General features: G+C 42.3%; 1 protein-coding gene across 1 annotated transcript in view; it reads left to right on the top strand.

Annotated features, from left to right (window-relative positions):
• Positions 1–19,119, top strand: part of FMNL2 (formin like 2) — a 254,022-nt gene that overhangs the window by 186,408 nt on the left and 48,495 nt on the right. Inside the window, 4 exon segments of the mRNA XM_015408483.1 lie at positions 6,769–6,877; positions 8,921–8,997; positions 9,438–9,531; positions 17,167–17,241. Coding sequence (XP_015263969.1) covers positions 6,769–6,877; positions 8,921–8,997; positions 9,438–9,531; positions 17,167–17,241 — 355 coding nt within the window.

Below are 19,119 nucleotides of genomic sequence, written 5' to 3'. Positions count from 1 at the left end.
AGGAGAAGCAAGGACACTTCTATATAGAAGATATAGAAGAAACCTGTAATTTAACTGATATGGTCTTCAAAATGAAACCAGCACCTCCAAAGAGGAATAAAACTTTTGTAGAAGTTCACTTGAGACTCTATAAAGATACCAATACTGATGACGCCCTCAAAACATTGTTTTATACACCGACCCAGAGAGAGAGAGAGAAAAGCAATTTATGGAATTTCAAACCACTTCAAGAATTGACTACAGATGGCTATTTCCAGAAAACAACTTCTATACCTATAAAGAAAAAAACCCACAGAATTAAGACTTTAAAACTTAAAAAGAGAAACCAGAAGAAGAAGGAAGGAAGGATTGGGAAGCTACAACTTCTGAGAGAAATCTAGAGACTTATAATGGAGTAAGATCCTAAAGATGGACTAAAAAATGAGCTGAGAGAGCAAGGGAGAGAGAATCCAACTAGAAGAAAATAAGAATCATATAATCATATATAGTTAATGGAAGATTCTACTAAAATACTTAGACAAAGTTTAAATTAGTAGAAAATAAGATTTATGTATCTATATCCTTGCAAAATATTATATACATAAGGTGGAAAATTGACATAGTTTTAGATTTATGTATGAGGTAGACTAATAGGGGAAAATGATATGTGTTAATGTACCCATTTTATATTTGTTTGTCTTGAAAATATAAATTATTTGGGGGGGGAAATGAAGTCATCCTCCAGCTTCCATCTTGAACTGTAGATAGAGCCTTCACATGCTGAATCCATGCAGGATCCATGACCACATGAATAAAGACCACGTGCATGCAGTTGGCATGTGCAAAGGCTGTATTCACAGCTTTGGATGAGAGGGAAGGGAGGTCAGTGATGGGGCTGGCAGATGCAAACCACATGTTCGTGCCTATGGAAATGTCAGTTTCTGCTGCACGGTTGAGCATTGGAATTCATTATGGTGTGATGAAAGGCTATTGTGAACTGGGCTGTAGCATCTAAAGTGTGTTTAAAAGTGTGCTGTTGTGGTTGATGCTCATAATAATACAATTTATGTAGAGCTTTTTAGGCTCTCAGTGCTATAATTCCCATGCATTGTATCCATGCAGTAACCCTGTATCATTGGTATTGTAAGTGGGTGTCTGGGACTGGAAATCACTGCCTTGCCCACCTAGTATATTCCTGGCTATGATGAGGTTTCAGGTAAGGGTTTCCCAGCTCACACTTGAAAAGTTAAACAAAAAAAAAGTCTGGTAATACTGTTGGAATATACACATCCTCCCCCCGAAACATCTTTTTATAGAAAAGCAGTGACTTGAGAAAGCTCATAAAAAGGTAAAGGTTCCCTTGCTCGAAAGCCAGTCGAGTCCAACTCTAGGGTTGCGGTGCTCATCTCCGTTTCAAAGCTGAAGAGCCAGCGCTGTCCGAAGACGTTTCCGTGGTCATGTGGCCGGCATGACTAAACACCAAGGTGCACGGAACACTGTTACCTTCCCACCGAAGCGGTACCTGTTTATCTACTTGCAATTTCTTGCTTTCCAACTGCTAGGTTGGCAGGAGCTGGAACTAGAGACAGGAGCTCACTCCATCATGTGGCACACTCGGGTCTCGAACTGCTGAACTACCGACCTTCCACAGCCTGCAGTTCAGCATCTTAACCATTTGAGCCACCGCAGCTCCGAGAAAGCTCATAACCTACCACAAATGTTGTTAATCTTTAAGGTCCTCCTGGACTCTGATCCTTTCCTGCTGCTACAGACAGACTAGCACAGCTACCCATCTTGATCCATCTTTTTATAGTTTGACTCTGAAGGAAAGAAGAAGGAAGTGGTAGGAAGGTGTGTGCGTGTGCAAGGAAACAATATTAATTCATAGAATAGATACACACTGTATCATAATCTCTGACGGACAGCAGAAAGGAAATGAAAACCATTTTTTTGTTTGCCCTAACGTTTGGTAGGAAGAAATGAAAAGAAAGCAACTGAAAATCAGGGCGTCACTTTGCCCCCCCCCCCCCAAATTTGATTAGGGATCATTTTAAGAGTTCTTTTGAATGAACCATATAAACTGATGCCGGTGTTTCCTGTCACTGCAAAGAAACAGAATGAATATTACAGGTGGCTGCTAAATATTATAACGCTAATGACTACTGACAGTAAAAACAAATCACATATTAAAACTATCACTAGTACATGAACCTTGAGGCAAAAAACAAACAAACAAGCTAATAAAGGATGATATTTCAATCAAGACAAAAATTCCATTTTTCAGTTTGATTAATTGATTCAATTTATAAACCAACCTCCCCGGAGGGCTCAGGGCAGTGTACAACATATGCCAATACAGCAATACATTTAAATAATTAACAGTAAAGACAATTCAAGCAGTATAATACAACATAGAACTCATCCAAGGCATTTGATATCAGTTATAGTTCCCGGTGGGGAGGGGGCAAGAGATGGAGGCCAGGCTAGATGGTAAACTGCTGCTGTCCTCAACCATAGGTCTGGCGGAACATCTCTGTCTTACAGGCCCTGAAGAACTGTACCAGGTCCTGCAGGGTGTGGATGTCACTAGGCAGAGAGTTCTACCAGGCTGGAGCCAGGGCCAAAAAGGCCCTGGCTCTGGTTGAGGACAGCCAGATGTCTTTTGGGCCAGGGATCACCAGGAGATTTTGCTCCCCAACGTGTAGTGCTCTTCATGGGGTATCCCGGGAGAGGTGGTCCTGAAGGTACGCTAACCCCGGGCCGTTCAAGGCCTTAAAGGTTAATACCAGAACCTTGAATCTGACCTGGTATTCAATCTGAAGCCAGTACAGCTGGTGAAGCACTGGCTGAATGTGTGCTCTCTAAGGGGTCCCCATAAGGACCCAAGCCGCTGCATTCCAGACCAGTTGCAGTTTCCGGGTCAGTCTCAAGAGTAGGCCAACTTAGAGGGCATTACAGCAGTTCAGCCTGGAGGTGACTGTTTCATAGATTACTGTGACGAGGTCAGAGGGAGACACAACGGGGGGCAGTTGCCTGACTTGGTACAACTGTAAAAATGCCAGTCTGGCAACATTTGTGACTTGGACCTCCATTGAGAAGGAGGCATCGATAAACGCGGTCGATGGAACAGCGATGGTGGACGCTCTCCTCACAACGGAGGAGGGCAAATCGCACACCAGCGGCCTGGTGGGGTGCCACCTCAAGTGACACCCCCGCGGAGCCTTTGTGATAGGCTCCAGGCCAGGGTGCTTTTGAGGGGTAGCCTCTTCGATGGCATAATGCCAGAGAATTGAGGCTCCCTTCTGCCCCGACTGACCAGTTGCTGAGTGGCCTTCAGGCACAAGCTGGACTGACCGGGACAAGCGCCGGAGATCAAGCGGAATGGCGTAAAACCAAGCGTGGTCAGATAAAACTGGCCGACAATGAACATGAGTTCTAAATAAAGTGGAGTAATTTGAAAGGTGATTCCCCCCCCCCCTTGGTGATCGGAAACAGAGATTGCAAAGAGGGACGCCTCTTTGGCGAATGAGCGGTTAACGGACACGAAGGGGGAGAGGGGAGGAAGTAAACCGAAAGTGTTTTGAGAGACTTATCTGAATCGCAAAGGTACTTGGCGAGTTTTCCAAGTTTTGTGGGAGTGGTAGAAACTGTAAACAAAACAGGAAAGATGGCGGCCCAGCAGAGAAAGTTTAAAACGAAACCGGGCAGTCAGAGTCTGAAGCCGGAAGAGGGAGCAGATGTCCTCAAACTTCTGGCGGATGTGCTCAAGCTGGTGATGGAACAACTCAATGGTATTAACCAGCAATTGACTGTGATGAATAAAAATTTTGGTGCACAGCAGCTCCAGCTGAATGAAACAGAGAAAAAAGTGGTGCAGGCAAATGAGAAAATTAAAGAGATAGACACCACAAGCAAGAAGTTGGAAGAAAAGGATGGGAGAGGTGGAAATGAAGCAGAATTGCCAAGAGAACTGAGTTTTACAGCTACAGATGGAAAAAGGTAACATGGTTCTCAGGTTTCAGGGGGTTCCTGAAACAGATCAAGAAGACCTGAAGAAGGTGCTTAGTGAAATTACGGCTCCAGCAGTAGGCTTAACAGCGGATGAACTTGTAAACGAAATGGAGGTAGCCTATATAGGGCATACTCCAATTACTTTTTAAAAATAGCTTACCTGGAGAAATAGTGGTCAAGTTTGTAAGAAGACAAACTAGGGACACCATTTTAAAAGCAACTTCAGCAACTCCACTGAAAATAGGAAATGTAATCATCAAAACTTTAAAGGACATTCCATTTGAAATTAGACAAAAGAGGAAAAATTACAAGGATCTAATTTCTTTTCTTCAAACAAATGGGATATCGTACAGATGGGCGGTTCCGGAATGTGTCATCTTTAAAATCAACAATAGAAGAGAGAAGATAGACTCCATTTTTAAAGGTAAAGAATTTTTGAGACGCCAGCTGAGGGAAGAGGAAGAGTCCAAAGAGGAAGAAATGAAGTCGAGTAACTCTGCTACCTCGGGAACGGAAGAGGACTCTGCGGCAGAAAAGGGTTCAGGACCTGCCAGAGTGGTATACGATTTCAGAGACAGAAAGCCAAAGTAAAGGCAGAAGGACTTGGAAAATGGCCTTTTGAAGCAAAGAATAAGAAGATGATCAGAGATTTCTCTCATAACAACTAACAAAATAACATATGAACAGAGAACGTTATAAGCAAGAACTTCACAAGTATATTGTGACATTAACTCTAACAGTACTAATGTTTTTACTAACAGTGGAAAGTTCTCCTCTTGGGGTTTTAGTTTAGTGTGGTTTGCTTTCCTATTTCCTTAGTTGTAGTCCCTTCCCTATTATTTCTTTGTAGTTTTTGTAGTTATGCAAAATTAAAAAATATCCCCCTGGGGATTTATAAAAAAAAAGAGAGAGAGAGAAGGAGGCATCCAAAATCACACCCAGGCTCCTGGCGGTTGGCACAGGTGTTAAAGATGCACTGTCAAGAGCTGGGAGATGGCACCCCAACCCTAAATCACTCCCACCCAGCCAGAGAACCTCTGTCTTTAGTGGATTCAGTTTCGGTCAGCTCTGCTTTAACCAACCATCCAGAAGCTGTTAGTTCTCAGTGAATCACCTTGGGTCACCAATAGAGTGGCATGCTGTGGAACTGAATAGGTATGTGTCCTTCACAGTGAATTGAGCATGCCTTTTGTACTCAGGATGCATACCTGAGTACAAAAAGCAAGTTGAAAAGTCATCTCTGGGTTGCATTATTTGAAAGACATAGGGATTTGAGATTAGTTCCAGAAAGAGTCCTAACTTATCAGTCTTGTGTTTTTACAACATTCAAAACATTTTTAAAGTTCATTTAAAGCATTCTTTTAATAGAATAGGGTAGTTATTTGATGGAATATTGAATCGTTGTGGCAGTGCTATACTCAGTAGTTTCCACAAACTACAATATAAACTTGCTGGAATGGTTAACATCAGAATTAAACTGGCTTACTTGCTTTTGTGCCATGACGAATTGTGTATGAATAGTAAAGAAAAGACCTCTGCAAGGTTTATTGCACAGCATGATAAAATATTTTAGGTTTCAATGTATCTGCATTAAATATATATTCTCATGACCATTTGGGTGTCTTTCACTTGATAATTTATGTTCAATCAGGGTTTCTAAAAAGAAAGAATTTAGCCACATTGGATTTATTTTCTGTCAAAGGGAGCTATCAGTTGCTTGCAATTTCAATTTGCACTGGATTAAGTCATAGCTAGCATATAATACCCTGATTTATTGACCAGTTGGACACATAGACTTGTGTTTGGCAATAATAGTGAATCTCTTGCTGTGACAGTGCATGTGACCATATCAGCTGCAGTCTGCAAATATTGCAGGTATTCCCCCAAATAAATTTCTGAGGTTCAGATTCAGTACTAAGCAGTGGTTATAGAACATCAATTTTCCCCAGTAATATACTGGCATATATCAGTGCCTGCCTTCGATCAGCTATCTGGTTTTTTTAATCGTTCCCTTCTTCGAAGGAGGGCAGAGTGGCTTACACGGTTTTCCTATTTCCAATTTTTTCCTCATGGCATAGTGAGGTAGATAAGGGTGAAAGAAGAGTAAAGGTAAGTGATTAACAGAATAATCCAGACACTATGCACTGGTGAAATGACGAGCCCAGATAGGTGTAAGATTATAAGCACAATGTAAGCAACAGTTAAGCTACTATCTGCACTTAGGGTTGCAGAGGAGTTTGTTTTCTTAGTAATGCAGGTATTAACCTCAAAAGACATAATAGGATAGCTTTGTAAAAGATAGAGAAATATTGGTTCTGAGAATTCTGATTCAGATGTTTAACCTCACCATTTTTCATTTTCTGATTCAGATGTTTAACCTCACCATTTTTCATTTTCTGCCTCATGGCTAAAAGTTCTTTGGAATTTCATGTATGTAAGGGTTGGATCCAGTGGTAGATTTCTGGCAACAGAAGGAACTTGTGTGTTAATTTTAGCCAATTCCTTCTGTCTGCTCTGTATTCAAAACTATAGTAGGTATTCCTTTGAAATGCATTGATAAAATAAAGTTTACTTTCATATTGTGAATATAATTGAGCATATTTCAGTAACATGACTCATTATATAAGATTCTTAGTAGTTGTTTGTACTATAATTGTGTATGTATTGTACTATAAGTCTACATGTATGGTTCCATGGGTGGTTGAGTGGGAACAAATCCCAGTCTCTGTTGGTTTTGTTAATAACCAGTATCTGATGAGATTACTCTTTTATCTGCAGGTATAACACCTTACCAAGCAGAAGAACACTTAAAAATTCACGACTAGTGAGTAAAAAGGATGATGTCCATGTCTGCATCATGTGTTTGCGGGCCATAATGAACTACCAGGTATTTCAGTTGTCTGATTGGATACATTCATTTGAAAGGAGGGATTTTGAAATGTTGTTGAAGTGGGCTCCCTTCCCTGAGTCAAGAATATGTCCAGGCATTCTCCAGAGAGACAGAGAGTTAAATCCACAAAAAGCTAATGTGAAGTGCCCAGGTTGCACTGAGAAGGTGTCAGTAAATGGTTAATGTTTTAACCCAGTCTGAGATCCTTGGGTGATAAAGGATTCAAATGGAATTCTACAGTTGGGAGTTTCAGTTAAGAGTGGCAGTTCAGTGAGAGCTGAGAGTGGAGTGGGAACAGTGAGGGAGAGTTAAGCAGAAGAAGAAGATCAAGGAGAATCCTGAATTAGGAAAGCGGGACAAATACCCCTTTCCTGAAGGAAACAGCTCCTAGTAAATAATTCTTCCTCTCCCTTGCCCCCTCCCTCATGAAACAGTGTTGCAGTTAGGATCTTAGCAACATCTGTAGTTAATTCGATCTACTGTTTTAGCCTGATTTTACTGTTTTATTATTCTATTTTACTGTTTTAGTCTGATCTATTTTAGTCTGATGTTAAACTGTTTTATATGATGTTTTATTTGATCGTGTGTACACTGCCCTGAGCCTGGTCCCACTAGGGAGGACAGTTAATAAATTCAACAGATAGATAGATAGATAGATAGATAGATAGATAGATAGATAGATAGATAGGGTGATCCCTATAAAGTGGTTAATGAGGAAAATTGGAACTGGTGTGAATGTCCCTGTCTTTACAAACTTAAGTATTTTTAGATGAAAAAGCTTGTGCTTGTTTATTTAAGTAGTGTCTGTCAAGAGATCTCTCTCCACAGTTCTAAAGCCTTCTCTGTATAACCAGACAGCTACTTGATTGTGACAAACTATCTATTGTTTATATTTATATGAAGTTACCTCATTCCTATTGCCTGTTCTTCTAAGCCCTAAACCTGATACCTACCTGACCATTTTCCCTCAAAAGTGAAATGAAGCCGTTGGTTAGCTTTGGAATTACTACCAGCCTCTTGAGTGCCATTGTTAGACAAAGACAAAAGAAGGATTTTAGTCCTAGGCTAGGTCAGCATATCTCTGTATACATTTAAAAACTGGGTGGAATAGACAGTGAAACAAAGAACAAGAAAAGGGACTGCCCAGCCCAAGGAAAAGGTAAAGGGAAGCAGGGAATCGGCATAGCATCATCACACAAAATTGCTCCTTCAGGCTCTTCTCCTAGAGGTACTTCTGCTAGTGCAAGAAGCTCTGTTGGCACAATGGGCAGAGCAGGGTAAATGCGTGGCTTCTGCGTTGCTCGCCTTTTTGTCCAAGTGAGTTTCCAACCCCAGGCATCAAATTTTCATGAGTCATGCAGGGAAGATCTAAGTTCATGAGACCCCTCTGCTTACACTTTGTAACATCCACCCTGGATACTTTAGTGGGAATGACCATTCTTGTTCTCAACTCCTAGGGCAACGATATATATATATATATTTAAGGAGATTGGAGAGGACTGGGTCATATGGATATAAATAATTATTTGAGAGACCAGAACATAACCGGGGGTGGTGGTGGTGGATTTTGGTTGCCACATTAGTACTTAGAATCAGTGAGGGAGCTGGCACTCTTATTTGTTTCTCAATCCAGATGCATTCTGGGAGGTATTGGAGAGGAGTTTGATTCATTTATTTACGAATAAAACTGAGGCTTATTTATTACAAAACTAGTAGGAAAGACTTCATTTTAGGTATATTATTAGATTGGTGCTCATATGTGTGTTATGTGATTTTTAGATAGTGAAAGTGTGGTTTTTAGATAACGAAAGTTAATGTGACTAATATATTTGGAAACGTATCACACCCATACTCCTGTCAGAGATCCAAGATTGGCTACACTCCTTATTGCATAGCACATGGATGTTGTTTAGTGTTGCTGTGGATCACCAAAAGCATTTTTTTCAGAACGGATAACAAATATTTTGAGTGAAGACAATACATTTGTTTGCAAAACTTGTTGTGTGAACCCTAAAATTTGTCCATTTTTCTGGCTTTCAGTATGGATTCAATATGGTCATGTCCCACCCCCATGCTGTTAATGAAATTGCACTAAGCCTGAACAACAAGAACTCCAGGTAAGTTCCTCTTTGATTAAGGGAAATGTTTGTGTCCAGCTGATGTTTTTTGCCTGTTTCAAACTGCTCTGCAAGGAACACCTTATTTTCATATACTACAGCCCCTGATTAATGCCTTTGCAGAACTGGGTTCCTTTAATCTCAGACTTGTGGCTGCTTTGCTAGAGTTAGGGTTTATGCATGATTTATACCAGGTATATTGCTTATGCATTAGTTGTTGGTTTTTAAATTAGGAGAACTCTGTAAAGAGATGGGGATTTCAGCTTCATGACCCAAGGAGCTATTAAGCATTTGCAGTATCTTGTCTGAAGTATTGGCAGGGTCAATCTCTTGAAGTGGCAGCTGAACATTAAAAAATATTTTCAGATGTCATCACATCCATCTTGGAAAAAGCTGAGTTGTCACATTGTTCTAACTGACTGTTCTCTCTCATTGTACAGAACAAAGGCCCTGGTCTTAGAACTCTTAGCAGCAGTGTGTCTTGTAAGAGGAGGACACGAAATTATTTTGTCTGCATTTGATAATTTTAAAGAGGTAGGTTATTCTGTTTCATCAGAGAGCAGCATATGCTTGCACAACTTTGTTGGATAAGGTTTGTTGAAGCTTGATGGCTAATCTTTATTTCATGAGGCTCAGTCTGAGCATGATTTAAATAATATAGCTAGTTTAGTTTAGTTTATTTTTACAGTCCTTAGACCAGTCATAAATAATATAGCTATTTGCAGGGCTTTTTTTGTAGAAAAAGCCCAGGGGGAACTCATTAGCATAATAGGCCACACCCAGCAGCAGAAACTCATTAGCATATTAGGCCATACCCATGACAGCTCATTAGCATATTAGGCTACACCCCATGCCTTCCCTTGGCTTGTCTGGGTACCCCACAGCTGCGGCGAGCCTGGGCAAGCCCCCCCTTGAAGGGAAGGGAATTTAAACTGCCTTCCCTTGGCTTGCCCGGGCGCCCTGCGGCTGCGGGGAGCCCAGGCAAGCTGGCACTTGGAGGGAAGGGAAGGCACGGGGAGGCATTTAAATGCCTCCCCAATCCTTCCAGGGCTTCCCCTGGCCTGCCCACATCGGAGTTGCTGGGGGGGGGGTCACTCTCCAGGCCTTCCCTCTATAGCCATGCATGTAGAAGTTTTGGCTGTAGTGGGCATGGCCAACTCTGAAGCCAGCCGGAACTCCGTTCCTGTGTGTTCCTGCTCAAAAATAGCCCTGGATTTGCAGATTTAATATTGGGTACGTACTGGGTGTGGGTTCAAGCCCACATGGCAATCTACTTGTATTCCTAAGGGCACTGTGGATGCCGAATGAGGAGGGAGGCAAAATACAACAACAACAACCACAAACCAGGATTGGAACAAAAACAGGCCACAGTTTTATTGATTACAGCATTCAGAGTATTTTGGTACCGCAGAGGGCAGGATCCAAGCATTGAGTGACCCAACTGCTGGTTGATGAACTCCCTCCCAGCCCACATGCTGCGGCAATCAGGAGTGACAAGAAGGTGGTCTCACAAAGGCACAAGCCCCTGTGTGGAACCCTTGTCACCTGGGAGTGGAGCCAGGCACCCACAGACTCGTGCTACACTACTGTATTATATACTGTGTTACATTACATATATATTATGCATTAAGTTATGTAGGGAAGCCTGACCTGGATAGCCCAGGCAAGCCCAGTCTCATCAGATATTGGAAGCTAAGCTGGGCCGACCCTAGTAAGTAAGACCACCAAGGAATCCAGGGCTGGGATTCAGGAGCAGGTAATATCAAAGACATGTCTCTGAAATGCCCTAGACCCACTAGGGGTTGCCAGAAGTCACCATGCTTCCAGGCTTACAAGCGCACACACACACACACAAGTTATGTACGGAAGCATCACTGTAAAAATATAAAACAATTGAGACGAAAATAGATAAACTGCAAAGGCTTCACATACTCACAAAAATGCACACATTTGGGGGCTGCGATAGAAAGTTCAGTTGCGTTTTTTAAAGGATCTTGGCAATCAGTTCTTTGGCTAATGAGCTCTAGCTCTTAATTATTTTTTCCTACAGGGGAGTAAGAGCACATTGTTTAGCCCCAGAATCTTTTGCAAAGATGGACTGTGATTCAAATTTATGTATCTAATTCAGAACAAGTATTTATTGCAAACGAAGCTTTATTTGTATTGGTCACTACAGCTATTTTATGTTACAGATAACAGCAGGGTTTGTTGGAAAGTGTGAACCTGTCATTTTCCCCTGGAGCAGTAATTTGCAGACATTATATCTCTCTCATTAAAGGGCAGAAAGTATTTTCAGCCTAGTGAACACAAAACAACAATTCATTTAACCAGAACCTTGCAAGATAATGGGTCTTTTCCTCCCTTCAACAGTCTGTGAGCATGTAATGATGGTCTGCAAAAGCACACTATAAAACAGAGCTATCCTGGAATCAAACTGGCTGATCACAGTAGGCCGTTGTAGTACAAGGAAAATAGGAATCATTGTGGCTTCAGAGTAGAAGGGGCAAAGAAAGCAAGAAAACATGTTTAAGCATCACTTCCATTTTTTGATGTTATGCATACAAGCATATTTAAAAGTAGGCCATATTTATGTCTGTTTCCTAGCTCCTGTCAGAAGCTGAGTTTTCTGATAAATTCATTTTTCCATCTTATTATTTCATTATCACTGAATATTCTATAACATTAAGGTTCAGCAAAGTCCCAAGGCTGCAAGTGACAGTGGCCATGTTTAATCTTTTTGGACTGCCCCTCCTTGGGTAATGTGTTAATTTTTTGTCCCACATTTCCTCCAAGGACCTCTAGGTGAGGTATAAGGGTTTACAATTCCTGGTTTCGTCTCACAACAGCAATCCTGTTAGAGAGCATGATTAGCTCAAAGTGACTCAGTTGGCTTGTGGCTGAGATGTGATCTGAATAGTGGACTCCTTAGTCTTTGTCTGATGCGTTAACAACTACACCACACATGACACGTACAGCATCTCACATATAGATTGTGTTGATAATGTGTACTATGAGGTATTCCTAGCACAGGCATGAAAAAAGCCCCGTTGAACAGGATGATCCACTTGGGAGAGTCTGAGATGACCTCTTAATTTTACGATGGGAAGGTTGCCCACCATTTTTTTCTTCCTTTCTTGGGGCTGGAATCTCTCCAGACAAGCTGCATGAGTGAAGGGAAATGACAAAATAGAATGGGATATTCCACTGCATCTTCTAGCAAATACCTATATACTGGGCTAATATCTTGGAGTCCCAGGTTCAAATCCTCAGTCTGCCGTGGAGGCTTGTACCCTACAGCTTCTGGTATTTAAAGGAATATCGCCTCTGGAGACCCCATCTAGCCACAAGTGGCGGCTGCTAAGTAGAGAAAGAGCTCAGAGAAAGAGCTCACCGCTATCCACTCTCTCAGGGCAAAGGCACGAGGCTCAGCTCAATTGCTCCTCCCCACCTAGGGTTGCCAACTCCAAGCTGGGAGATATTCGGAGATTTAGGGGCAGAGTTTGAGGAGGAAAGGGAACTCAGCAGCAATGTGATGCCTTTGAGCCTGCCAGAGGCTATTCCTCTTGTGTTGCACTCTCTCTTCCTAATGAAAGGCAGATCAGAGGCTAAGACTACAGATCAGAGGCTAAGACTTGCTCTCTGTAACAATAACAAGGCTCGCATGTGCACACACACACACACAACCACACACACCCAGGGCAAGAGGAAAGAAGGATCGGATCCTGTGGGGGTATCCTATCTAAAAGCACGAGTCTGCCCACTCACACATAAAGCAGGGAGGCTTTTTATTTTACCAATGTATAGTTCCCTTTAGATCTCTGCAGTGAAAAGAGCTAGAGAGTTACTTAAAAAGAAATATGTAGACTGGTCATTGCCACAATAGGTTGATATAAGGGCATGTCAGCATTTTTTAAAAAAATTACTGCTAAGCATCTCAAAAAGGGAGCTGCGGTGGCTCAAGTGGTTAAGACGCTGAACTGCAGGCTGTGGAAGGTCAGTAGTTCAGCGGTTCAAGACCCGGGTGCCGCAAGACAGGGTGAGCTCCTGTCTCTAGTTCCAGCTCCTGCCAACCTAGCAGTTCGAAAGCAAGAAATTGCAAGTAGATAAATAGGGACCACTTCGGTGGGAAGGTAACAGCGTTCCGTGCGCCTTGGTGTTTAGTCATGCCGGCCACATGACCACGGAAACGTCTTCGGACAGCGCTGGCTCTTCGGCTTTGTAACGGAGATGAGCACCGCAACCCTAGAGTCGGATTCGACTGGCTTTCGAGCAAGGGAACCTTTACCTTTACCTTTAAGCATCTCAAAAGCTGGACCAGGGTCTGGTCCTCTCTGGAGCCCTGTGTTAAGAAACAGACCAAATAAACCCACAGGACAAATGTCATCAGGTCAAGAGGGGATGGTTCACTCTAGACTCCTTCCTGAGGGGCTCTTTTTCTGAGTGCAGGGCGTTTTATCTCCAGCTCTGGTTGTCAAACAGCAGGCTGTGCAGCTCCAGTGAAATGGAGAACTAGTCCAGGTGGGATTCAGGGTTTTCAGAACAATGGCTGCTTTTCAGTGGCCAATGGAAACAAACAAAAGTTTGTGTTCTAAAAGTTACAGCAATGGAGCAGTGCTGCCGCCAATTGTATGCCCATAAAATTTACCAGAAATGATAAATATTATAACAGAATGCCTGGACACATACTAATGTCCTTCTCAGAAAAAGTGTGCCTTTTGTTGGGCCCCAAGTTCTTTGATAAGAGGTATTGGTGGGATTTAAGATTGGAACGGTTGAGACAGGAAAGTATTGAAAACTACAGCAAAGTACTGCGATAACTCACCAGCCTGACCTGCAGATCATCCAGGAAAAGCTCTTCCACTCCTGAACTAATGCTCTGCTGCTTTTTTTCTGCCTGGACTTTTCTTTAACCGGGTGTGTGTGTGTGTGTTCAGAAATGTGACTCCCTTCTCCTAGTGTCTGCAGTGGTGCAGTCCGTTTCCCTTCTCTTGGGGATCTGCCTCCAGATCTGGTTTTGCAGGGAACACGTGTGTTGTTTTTGTGGGGAGAGCGGAATAGCATACAAATGGACCTCCTCCTTCTTTTTAAAAGTCAGCTTCCTAAGGGAAATTGGAGATCTGAGGGGGAAGGAGGAGATCTGAACCAGGCTATAGTTTTGGAAAGGGGCAGACGGATGTGGCGACGCCCCTCAGTAAGCTGGCTCTGCTGCGCCCCTCCACTGCCTTCCAAGTTTCTCCTTGGGGGAAGCTTTCCAGTCACTTTTCACCCATTTTTGCTGGAGACCCCCGATCTCTCCCAAGACCCAGGGATGTCCCCAGTCTCCCTCCCTTCCCGGCTCCTGCAAATGCCAGGAGTGCAAAGGAGGTCGTTCCCTTCCCTGCCAAGGTCCGCCTTCCTTCCCAGCCCTTATTGTAGCAACTCTTTTTCGCCTGCCCTCACTCCCCGGGCCGTTGATTGGGCAGCAGTAGAGAGTCGAGTTGCAGGAAGTAGAATGCCCCGTTGCTGCTTCGGGAAAGAGAGAAAAAACCAACTAACTCTGTTCTTTACCTCTCCTCTTCGTTGAGGCAGCCATGGTGACCTAGGGTCCCGTCCAGGAACTAAGTGTAGGGAGAGTGCCTTTAAAAAAAATAAGCACACACAGGAAGAATGTTTTAAAATATGGCTGTCAGCTTTTAAACTGGTCCCTCTGTCTCTGCATAAAATAGTTTGCTCTGCAGCCATCCTTCCTTCCCCCCCACCAAGAGTTTGGGTTTTTTAAATTCTCTTTAAATGCTGTACAGTAAAATATAAATAGTCTCGACCGTCACAGATCAAATCCCCCCTTTCTCCATGCACAAACACACAAACTTCTGGCCGCCGCCACCACCGAAGCAGCAAGTGACGCGTTGTCAGCTTGTCCTCAGCCTGTTTCATCTTCCACAGTGTTTCAAGAAAGGGAAAAAAAATGCACATCTGTGTGGCCTAGAAAACCAAGTTTCCCACCCTCCCCTTCTCCCACCATCTCCGCAGAACCCCGTCACACCAGCAAAGGGTCCAATCGGGGGGGGGGGGGGAGAGGAGGTTCCTCAGAACAGCCATAGAAGCCTCCGCACTTGGGGGGGGGGACAGCTCTCCTGCCTCCCCTCTGCACATGACGGACTCCCTGCCTTCAATTTTAAACTAGTCGAGGAGTAAAGGAACAACCCCCCCCCCCACAAGAGCCCTCTTAGATCCGGCTTGGGATCACGCGGGACTGCTGCGTGTGAGGGCTATTGCCAGTGAGAGCTGCTGGAGGCGGGGCTTCACTGCTTCCTTTACTGGCGGAGCGGCGCCTTGCCCCACTCCGGCCCGAAATGACCCCTGGATATACCATATTCTTTACATATATGGTTAATTGATATATGTAAGTTCAGTAAGTAAATTTCATGTGTATGTTACATGTGCTTATTTTTATTCTTTGGTTTTTAAAAATAAATATGCTTATGTGTGCCCTGAAATCAGCAACCTGATAAAGGCATGTTTGTTATATGCTGGGGGGAAAAATACATTGATGATATTTTTCAATTGGAAGGTTTAAAACCACTGATCTGTTTAAACGTACCAGTTGGAAACAGCGGCACATTGGAAACCATAAAGCATATGGCAGTTCATTAAAAGCCTTTACTCTTGATAATAAGTAACATTTGAGGTTATTTCCTTGAAGCCACATTCTTCTTTTCTGGGTTTTTTTTCCTACTTACACTTTTTAGTGTGCTCTGATTTCCCATTTTACTGTGTTTTACCAATTTTTGTTTCCAACAGTCATTAATATTTTGGATTGTAAAGGTCAGTTGCACAAGACAAAAAGCAGTTTTTTTAACATGTGTCTAGCCACTTATGCTGTTACAGTGGGAAGAGATTCTAGACATGGCGTCTGTCATTTCAGCAGTTTGAGATGGCAATTCCTGGTCTCTTCTTATAACATTCTTGTAAGTTAGGAGTGCTGTTTTTGTAAGTTTCTCTTTGTACTTGTGCATGCCCACCACGAAATGTCATGGATGTTGTACCATCACTAACAGAAAATGGAAGGTTTATACCTGTTACAGATCTTCATGCCTGTTACACTTGCTGACTGTTGTGATTGAAAATAAATTTCTGTACAGCTAGCCAGAATATGATCTGTGTACTATCAAGTTTCAGCCTGATATCTTGCATTCTTTTCAGCTTGATTCTGGCCTTTGTGATAAGAATCAATTTCTATGCATTGCTCAAGCGAATCTGGGTTGCTTGTAATTAGGCTGAAGAGGGGAAAAATAGTTCTGTCAAGCATCCATAGTTCTGGACACCCTAGATTCTCTTATTTTTGCCAGCCCATCGTAGCTGTATCCCTTCATCCATTTTGCCAGTTTAATGAACAAGGAAGCTTGCTTGCATTTGCTACGGTGCCCCTCATTATCCACAGCTAGCTGTCAGCATGGAGATAAGAAGTTCATAGACTGGAGGAGAGGGCAGGCCCATGTCCAGAGTGGTCTCCTTCAGAGAGTCATTAGGATTTTGGTGCCTTTGCCAAGGTTGTATGCCAAGACATGTTTCCTATGCAGTGTCATAAAATGACTTCAGTCAGAACTACGATGTAGTCAGGTTTCATGGAAATTAAGGAAGGATCATGTTTGTTTCTGTACCATAGAATGCATGTACATGGGTGAAACTGTTTCATGAAAAGGATCAGGTTTGCTAGGATAACAGATGTTTCTAACGGTTTTGCTTCTTGAACCTTTTAAGAGCGTCCTTCCATTGTAGGACTTACTCTGGTGAACCTTTCCGTGGCATAGAAATAAACTTTCACCTGCTTAGTTTTATGCTACTGTTAACAGCACTGGAACAAGAGGCCAGTAAAAAAAAACCCCACAGGTTATAATACCGCAGTTGAATCCACTGTTCTTTATAACAGGATGGGAATGGAGGAACGAACTGCCTGTGGTTTGCTTTTTAAATAGGATTTATTTTTCTCCTTAGACCATCATTAAGCAGTGATTATCTATTGTGGTTATCATCTAATGACCATCTACTGTAGTAAGCTGTTTAGAGAGATACGCTAGTTTTGTTTGTGTTTCAACTTTTGCTGGTCAATAATGCAAAGGATTCCAAAGGATTTAATACTCCCTCTAGCGTACAGATTCATAATAGACTTTCTGTGCTGTTCCTTCTCAGGTTTGTGGAGAAAAGCAGCGGTTTGAGAAGCTGATGGAACATTTCCGAAATGAAGATAACAATATAGATTTCATGGTAGGTGTTGTAAGCTTAAGATGTGTTGCATATTTCTCTGCGTTTTCATACATTAGTCTGAAGAACATTTATTTTTTTAGGTATGCATTTCACTTATAAAGAGGAGTTTCAGAGTTTCTTGCAGTGAGCCTACCTAAAGGCAGAACTATTTAGATTTCCACAAAGAGACAACTGTAGTCACAACAGGTAGTGCAAGCTGTCATCTGAACAAAAGCAGGTTAAAAGGAAAAAAAAACAGAAAACATTAGAACAGAATCAGTGGTACGTGTGGACTTTCCCCCACCTTAGACCTACATGAAATGGCCAACAACCATTTTAGCTAGTGATGTAACAACAGTGAAACTGGGTGTCAGAATATCTACTCAGCAGTTCAAAACAAAGCCAAGACATTAAGCCTAGGACATCTATGTCTTCCTCCAATCATGCATATTTAAAATTGTTCATGATTACTATGGAGCTTGTTGGAGTGAAATCAATGATTTCCTGGCTCACAGTTTATGCGGTGCTCATGAATAAACCAGTCACATGGAAAGGGGAAAATATAAGCGCCTAAGATGCCATTAAACCCCTAGTACAATTGACTGATCTTTCAGTCTAATGTAGGTTTTGGATTTGCACTATTCCCTTTTAAAGTGAGTATTAAGCGTGGCATTGAATCCATACGAGAGGTATTTTTTAGGATCCTGGTTCTGCATGTGGTATCTGTTTGCTCTGATTCTGTGCCACCTAATTTTATTATAAAGTCTACAGTGTTGTTGCCATATTTCCTTCATGGAAAACCAGTGATTTGTTGTTGTTGCAATTTTGATAACTACTGATTCTGGAATAGGAAATAAGAAATGCATGTGATGCCTCCAGATTAAGCATTTCAAAAGATATGAACAATTTTGGAGTTACATTTGCTTTAATGCAAGGGAATAATATCTGAGGGAGAATTTAGTAAAATATGAAAACCTTATGACTCGTGAATCACAAAATAGATGAGGAAGTGGCATTACTGCTGTTCTCCTTCTTCTTCTATAGATAAATGTGGCACTTCTATTTCCACTAGTTCCTCAGCTTGCTTTTGCCCAGTTATTTTCTGATCCCACTTCTCCTCTGAATGACAGAGCGGTTACAAAACAGACAGCGTAGGTCGCATGTTCACTAGACCAAACTTGCTGATTTCTCAATCAGCCGTTTTTGATAGTACCTTGGTATCACAGCAGAAATATCTGTGAAAGAAAGTTCCAGAGGATTTCTTCATGTCCTGCTCCAGGTTTAGAGCTTAAGAAAGATGTTTTCCCCCATTCCTAAGGTGATACAACAGGGTGTGAGTGGGTACCTCACAGTCAGTACACCTTGGATCTTTCGTACACACACTACAGTCCTTTAAAATAAAAATGGAGTGTTACTGCCGAGAATGGTAGCAGATTCATTTAGGAGGTCTAAGGAGGCTGCTGTGGAAAGTGCTCCTTAGAAGGAGTGTGGTAGTATATTAAAATCATCAGCTTTTTTTTTTTTTTGAGTTCTAGTTAGATGTAGCATTTTGAGTGCTGTGTTGTAGTAGTACCACAGTGGTGTAGGCCATAGTGGCCCATGTTGATGTGCTAGGAATTCTAGTTGACTTGTGGTACTACTGTAAAAGAAAAATGCTAGAGCTCCATAGCAAGATAGCACATATGTATCTTTTGAAGGACAAGGCCTGTATCCATTCATGGTCATGAATAATGTTCCCTCTAAGGCGTGGAGTCTTGTGAGCAAAAATTCTACTTTGTGAGCTACTGGCACGAAAGTTGTGAGCGAGCCATTTGGCTGCTGCATCAATTAGTTTGCTCTGGAGCCCTCCTTCCTGAGCTAAGACAAAAATGTGTGAGCCAGAGGCTAAAAAACTGTGAG

Source organism: Gekko japonicus, unplaced genomic scaffold, assembly GCF_001447785.1.
Source record: "Gekko japonicus isolate JY-2015 unplaced genomic scaffold, Gekko_japonicus_V1.1 scaffold998, whole genome shotgun sequence".
NCBI classification, from domain to species: domain Eukaryota; kingdom Metazoa; phylum Chordata; class Lepidosauria; order Squamata; family Gekkonidae; genus Gekko; species Gekko japonicus.
The sequence above is the reverse complement of the archived record's forward strand: the minus strand, read 5'-3'. Positions and strand labels throughout refer to the sequence as shown.